Source organism: Diospyros lotus, chromosome 1 (genome assembly GCF_014633365.1).
Source record: "Diospyros lotus cultivar Yz01 chromosome 1, ASM1463336v1, whole genome shotgun sequence".
NCBI lineage: Eukaryota > Viridiplantae > Streptophyta > Magnoliopsida > Ericales > Ebenaceae > Diospyros > Diospyros lotus.
In genome coordinates this window covers 17,901,370-17,909,084 of record NC_068338.1, presented here as the reverse complement: position 1 = coordinate 17,909,084, position 7,715 = coordinate 17,901,370, and the positions used below count along the sequence as shown (strand labels likewise).

At 30.8% G+C, this 7,715-nt stretch overlaps 1 protein-coding gene across 1 annotated transcript in view; it reads left to right on the top strand.

Annotated features, from left to right (window-relative positions):
• The first annotated feature begins 3,706 nt into the window (after window positions 1-3,706).
• The window catches only part of LOC127799898 (indole-3-acetaldehyde oxidase-like), a 58,747-nt gene continuing 54,738 nt past the window's right edge, over window positions 3,707-7,715 (top strand). The window contains exons 1-4 of the mRNA XM_052334163.1: window positions 3,707-3,952; window positions 4,704-6,404; window positions 6,959-7,218; window positions 7,371-7,580. Coding sequence (XP_052190123.1) covers window positions 3,793-3,952; window positions 4,704-6,404; window positions 6,959-7,218; window positions 7,371-7,580 — 2,331 coding nt within the window. The 5' untranslated portion in view covers window positions 3,707-3,792. The remainder of the gene's footprint in view (window positions 3,953-4,703; window positions 6,405-6,958; window positions 7,219-7,370; window positions 7,581-7,715) is intronic.

Here is a 7,715-nt window from a genome sequence, read left to right as displayed (position 1 = left end):
AAAAGTCTTTAAAAGTATTTCGAGTTTAGAGAAAAAATTGTTACAATTTGTTATGTTTATTGTAATTGAATCTTTTGAGAATTGTAAATAAAAATAAGCCCGTAATTTTTATATTAAATAAACTTGTAGTTTTAATATTTATGTTGCTTCTGCTGTTAAAAAAAATAAAGAATTTTTATACTTGAGTTTTTATCTGTATCGATATTTTTAAAATTTTCTCTTATAAACCTTTAATAACGGGATATCTAAGAGAAGGTCTTCGCAATTAATATCACAAAAGTCTTTAATTATTAATATATACCACAAGAAATATTAAATAATAAATTATATTTTCTTGATATATATATATATATGTATAGCTCATGGGTAAATTATGAAGTTTGCATTTCATAATAAATTGGTTATTATACTTTAATTTTTTCACTACAATTTAATTTTGATTTTTATTAAAATTTAATAAATCCTTTGATTTTTTTTGGGTCAAATTATGTCTGCAAAAACTACATGACATATATTAACATAAATTTCAAAATTACTCAATTGTGGGGTTTAGTCTAGGTTAATTTTAACATTGAGTGATTTGGGAGTTAAAAATTAAAATAAAAATTAAATATAATTTGATGAAAAATTAAAAGAGAAATTAAGAAATTAAATTTTAATCAAAAGAAAATTTAAATTTTAATCAAAATTAAAATTTAATAATTATGATGACAAAAATTAAAATATAATAACTAATTTATTACTAAGAACAAAATTTAACAAATAAGAGGAAGTTTTAGGTAGAATTTTATCACATGATTTGGCTTTGGTTGCTTTTCATTTTATAATATTATTTGGGCAATATTGAGTTTTCATAAAAATTAAAATCTAATAGACAGTTAAACAAAAGTATGGCAAAAGTTCATTCTTGTTACATAAACTTATAGTTTTAGTCAATCAATCCAAATGGGGTAAATTGCTCTTAATTTCTTTGTCTTTTGCATTTTTTCAAAGAGATTTCTTGTCATTTAATTAATAATGTTTGTCTTTGTGATTTTTTTGTGGGTAAATTATATGTAAGAAAAAAAGATAAAGATTTTATCATTTATTTATTATATTTAAGAAATGATAGAGATTTTTCTTGAATTTGCAATTCTAGTTACACTTTTCTTCTATTGTTATTTTATAGATGTTAATAATTTTAATTCAATAAAAATATTTTCATGTTTTATCTTTCTGCCTTCTTTTTTTCTCTTATGACGAATTAACTAGAATTCAGTTATTTCATTCTCTTTCTTTGATTTGGTAATAATTTAGATATCACTCTACTAGAGAAAAGATTAATAAATTATCAAAATTTTAACTAGTTCGTTAAATAAATGAGAAGGATAAAAGGAAGGAAAGAGAAAACACGATCATATATTCGTAATACTAACAATTTTAACAATGGTAAAAGGGAAAGTACAGGGTAGGTTGCATAGGAACGGATACGATACGAAAATGGAAATAAAAAATAACATTTTTTTAAAAAAGTAGAAAATGAAAATTCGTAAATAAAAAAATATAAGGGCATTTTTGTAAATATAATTTTGAATATATAAAATTATAAAAAAAATTAATCATACATAAACATATATTCTATCATCCATTCAAAGAAGTATAAATATAAGTTGGTTATGTCTCTAATGTTGTTGTGGAACAACAGAGAAAAAATTACTTTCATTTCTAATATTGTTGTGGAATAGAAAAGTGTTTCCAAATTAAAAAATATATTTTTAATATTATGAAACGACATGGAAATATTTTTAAAATTATGAAAATGACTCTAAACATTTCTAAAATTACAAAACAATCCCAAAATATTTTTTAGGTGTTTCTTAACATTACAAGTAAAGTTACAAAGTCATAAAAAGACACTATCATTTCTTAAATATTAAGTATGTCTCTAATTTTTTTGTTAAATCTCAAGAATATTATGTTTAATCTTTTAGAATAATATTCCTAAGTGACAAGATTGTCAAATTGTTTAAAGTCTTTCTACGCAAAAATTAAAACTGCGCTCTCTTTGCTTTTCAAATTTCAGTTTTAAGTTTTGAATTCATTTTTAGTTTTCTATTTTAGTAGTCTATTTTTAGAAAATTGAAAACTCGTTCTCTTTGTCATTTTGAAAAACTATTTCTCAAAACAGAAAATTAGAAAACGCATTCTCTTTAAAATTTTGAAAATAATTTTTTAATGATATTTTATTCAATAAATTTGATTATTTAATAAATTAGAAATATTTAATGTTAATATATTATTAAAAATATATATACATTTTAAAGTTAATGAATTTTGTAATATTTTTTATTGTAATAATAAAATATAAATAAATAAATGTATTTTGAGTTTAGATTTTGTTTTGGATAAAAACACTCAAAATAACTTTTTGTTGTTTTGAATTTTCTTTACTATTTTTTTTATTTTTAGAAATTTAATTTTTAAAACAACAAAGAGAACTAATTTTCATTATTTTAAAAAATTAAAAATTAAAAATGACTTAAAAATAGTAAAAGAACAAAACTTAATATTTTAGGGGGTAAAGTGAGCTATTTTGAAAAGTTTAAAAGGGAATTTAAGAAAAAAATATTCACGACCTAAAATCAAAATTAAAAAATTAAAGAGTCAATTTAATTTTTTTTGTATTAATTATTGTTATATGTTTCAAAAATGTAGTTTGGTATCTTTCAAATCTTTTCCGTATACACATCCTTTTCAGTCACTTTCACGCATCGATTGTAAATATGTAATAATACATCAGACAATGACTTGATGTTCAATTTGGCTTGCACTTCTGCATCGACTTTTACTTTTCAAAACTAAAAAAAAAAAAAAAAAAAAAACAGAACATAGTTTCATTGGCAAAGAAAATACACCCTGACATGATACTCTTTGAATCCTTAAATTTAGTGTTTGATCTCTGATCAAGGGGGAAGCTCAGCAGTCAGAGCAATCCTGAAAGTTAAAAACTGCTTGTCGCCTTCATGTTTGCTGCGGGACTAAGGATCGAATTGACAGCTGAGTACTCTAATTTACATTTCTTACTGATATCGTGAGGCCAAACAGCGAGGTCACTTGTAATGGTGTGTTAATCTAAAAAAAAATTAATAATAAATATTTTAAAAGAGTAATATTAAGAATCATAACTAATTAAAATTAAGTGTTATCAGTCATGTATTGTATTTTCATTAGAGGAAATGTTTGATAAAAAAGACAATGGCATATGATATGTCATGATTTCCTTAACTAACTCTAATAAGGAAGCGTCACATAACTACTGGTGATACTGTCAACAATTATGATTCTTATCATTATTTTTTTAAAAAATTTTAAGCACAATTAACATATTTTAAATCTTAACAATAACCAAGACTCACCAAAAATTAAATAAATTATTTTTTAAAAATTTTAAATACAAAAATATTATTTCAACACTCAAATATGATAATTTTAATAAATTTATGCATTATAGGTGTTATATATTTATATGAATATAATTTATAATATAATACATTAATATATAAATATTAATAAAAATATCAATTCCTAAGTAACATCTGCGTTTTGGAATAAATAAATTAGGCGGCCGTCCGCTCACGCACGCATGCGCACACGCAAACGCAATGCAACTGTCAGCATCTTCTTGCTTAACCACTGCCACTACCTGTTTTGGCTTTTTGCAACCACTGCTACTAGCTGTTTTGGCTTTTTGCTTTGCCAAGTGTGCCTTATCAGCAGTTTCTGAAGTTGATCAGCTGACTGCTTGTTTTGGAAATGGAGGATGGCGGAGCAGTGCCAGCTGGGACAGCCAATCTGATATTTGCAGTAAATGGAGAGAGATTCGAGCTCTCCACCATCGACCCTTCTACTACTTTGCTTCAATTCTTGCGTTCCCAAACTCGCTTCAAGAGTGTCAAGCTCGGCTGTGGAGAAGGTCTCTCTCTCTCTCTCTCTCTCTCTCTCTCTCTCTATATATATATATATATGTGCGTGCGTACGTGCGTGTGTGTGTATTGCTGGGGATTATTGATGGATTGAAATTTGGGTTTTTCTCTTTTCATTGCTTTTTGGTCGAATGGATTGGTGGGTTTTGTTTTCTTTCTATTATGTGAGTTGGAAAATGGAGCCTGGTTTTCTTTCTTCTCCTTTAGCTCTTTGCAGTTTGCATTAAGGGGGACTTTGGAGGGTTATATATAAGGATTGATTTTGCTTTTTCTTTCTTGCTTTGGAATGTAACTGTGCATAGAAGCATACGTGATGCTTTCCTTATTTTCTTAGTTCTCTTTTGCTTTTGATTTCCGGAAAAAGAAATGGAAAACTTACCTCTGTTTGTGTAAGTTCGTTCTAAACGTAATAATTCATTTACAAAAAACGTCAAAAACGTAATAATTTAGTACAGAGTTTAGCTGGATTTGCTACTTTGGACAATCAAAAGGATTTGCTACTTTGGACAATCAAAAACGTCAGGGTGTATTTGTTTGGATGTTTAAAAATTTACTCTTACCCTCTTCTCAATTTGGCAATAAACCAACTAACCAAGAGCAGGTGAAAGTAATTCTTCTGGTTATTCTATTTTCTCTCAGTTGTTCATTGTTTATAAAGGATCGTAAGTTTGACTTTAACACGAGAAGCTTCTCGTGTATCCGTTTTGCTGATACTGTTTCTTCAAACTTTGATTGTCGCAGGTGGTTGTGGTGCTTGTGTTGTTCTACTGTCAAAGTATGACCCTGTGAGTGATGAAGTTGAAAGTTTTACATTAAGTTCGTGTCTTACACTTATCTGCAGCATAGATAGGTGTTCAATTACTACCTCGGAAGGTCTTGGCAATACTAAGAATGGGTTTCACCCGATCCATCAAAGGTTTGCTGGGTTCCATGCTTCTCAATGTGGCTTTTGTACACCCGGAATGTGTATTTCACTCTTCTCGGCTCTTACAAATGCCGAGAAAACACGACGGGCAGAGCCTCCCCCAGGATTCTCCAAGCTGACAGTTTCAGAGGCTGAAAAAGCCATTGCAGGAAATCTTTGTCGATGTACTGGGTATCGACCAATTGCCGATGCCTGCAAAAGCTTTGCAGCTGATGTTGACATGGAAGATTTGGGATTCAATGCATTTTGGAAGAAAGGAGATAGTAAAGAAGTCAAAGCAGCCAAGTTACCATTTTATAACCCTAGCGATCAGATATGTACATTTCCTGAGTTCTTGAAAGATGAAATTAAGTCTTTGATGCCCTTTACTTCTAGAAAAGATTCTTGGTATAATCCTACAAGTGTTAAGGAACTTACAAGTATGTTGAAATCTAATCTAGCTGAAAGTGGTGCACAGGTCAAGCTAGTTGTCGGTAACACAGGCTCTGGTTATTACAAGGAAATAGATCACTATGACAAATACATTAACTTGAGGCATATCCCTGATCTCTCAATGATTAGAAGGGATCAGACAGGGATTGAAATTGGAACAACTGTGACAATCTCTAAGGCTATATTGGCTTTGAAGGAAGAAAACAAAAGTGAGTTTCCTTCACATGGAGAGGTGGTGTTCCAAAAAATTGCTGATCATATGGAGAGGATTGCGTCCAGGTTCATTCGTAACTCAGCTAGTGTTGGGGGAAATTTGGTGATGGCACAACGAAATCATTTTCCATCAGATATTGCTACAATACTTCTTGCTGTGGGGTCAGAAGTGAATATAATGACAGATCTCAAACATGAAAAGGTCACACTGGAAGAGTTTCTGGCAAGACCTCCTTTAGACTCCACTAGTGTGCTTACGAGCGTACATATTCCTTGTTGGGAACCAACTAGAAATGCTACCTCAAAAAATGATGCCAATTTAGTATTTGAAACCTATCGTGCTGCACCACGACCCCTGGGGAATGCATTGCCCTATTTAAATGCTGCTTTCTTGGCTGAAGTTACTCCTTGTAGAACTTCTAGTGGAGTCATTATAGACAATATTCAATTGGCTTTTGGTGCTTATGGGAGTAAACATGCAATAAGGGCAAAAGAGGTTGAGGAATTCTTAGCTGGAAAACTACTGAATGTTGGTGTTCTTTATGAAGCTATTAAATTGCTTGGAGCCACAGTTGTGCCTGAAGTTGGTACTTCAAATGCTGCTTACAGGTCAAGCCTGGCTGTTAGTTTTCTCTTTGAGTTCCTTTGTCCGTTTGTTGATGCTTGTGATGAATTTTCTGATGGCCTCTTGGATGGCCGTAATGATGCTTTCTTACAAAGGGGCTCCAAAATAAGAAATAATCAAAAGCAGTTTCATCATATGAAAAATCCAGTGTTGCCTCTGTCTTCAAAACAGGTGGTGGAATTGAACCAAAACTACTCTCCGGTGGGTGAACCGATTGCAAAAGATAGTTCTGCTATTCAAGCATCTGGTTAGTTATGCTGTTTTGGCATTTCATTTCAGTGTAGGCGTGGCTGACAAATTTTTCTTGCTGATGAAAATTCTATTACCACACTTAGTACATTCCAATTAGCACTTGCAATTGGAGACATTTATCTGGTTCTTTATAGGCGAGCAGGTGACTTATCTGATGATGTTAACTGTTAGCTCCGTTTAGTTGGAATGTGTGTTTGAATTAACTTCTCCTCATCAATTTGCTCTTCTTTGTTGGTTTGGCATACAACAGGTGTGGTTTGATGAATCTATCATAATGAAGAGCATTATGTTTTCCTCCTTTTTCCCCTCCACTTTTCATTGTTTTTTGTTTTTCCTGATTATAAGACATATAGAATCTTAGCCTTTACTAAGAGATGTTAGTTGGCACATGATTTATAGTCTTTTTTTATCTTTTTATCTTCTATTTTCTTCTTTGTGTGCGCGCGCTTTGTTTTGTTAGATTTGCTATTTTTGTTGGCTGTTATCAATAGTTGATCTGTTCTTAACCCTTGAATGAAACAACATTTCATCATACTCTATTGATTATAGGTGAAGCTGTCTATGTGGATGATATTCCTTCACCAACAAATTGCCTTCACGGTGCATTCATTTATAGCACAAAGCCTTTGGCATGGGTAAAGAGAGTCAAAATTAAACCTAAATACCTACAAGATGGGGTAACTGGGGTTATTTCTTTCAGAGATATCCCAAAAGGTGGGGAAAATATAGGTTCTAAGACCATGTTTGGTACTGAACCTTTATTTGCCGATAATATTACTAGGTGTGCTGGCCAGGCCCTTGCATTTGTGGTAATTATACAGTTCAATTGTTTTCTACGTGAGAATTTATTTGGTCTATTTCTATAAGTTTCTATATTAATTAGAGGTATATAATAAAATATAGTCATTCTATTATCTGTTTTTTCTCTTTTATGTAGTAAATAGAATGATGGTTTCAATAGGTTGCAGAAACACAGAAGCTTGCAGATATGGCAGCAGAGAGTGCCTGGGTTGATTATGATACTGAAAATTTGGAGCCCCCTATTTTAACTGTTGAAGAGGCTGTTGAGAGGTCAAGCTTCTTTGATGTCCCTCCTTTCATTTCTCCAGAACAAGTTGGTGACTTCTCAAAAGGAATGAATGAAGCTGATCAAAAGATTCAATCTGCTGAGGTACTGATAACTGTCTATTATTTGTTTTGTAATTCTTTTTGCTGAATCTTTTTTCCTTCTAACAGGATAGATTTTTTGAGCCATCCTTCCACTTGATGTTGTTAATATGTTTATGTAGGAATTAACAAGGAGATC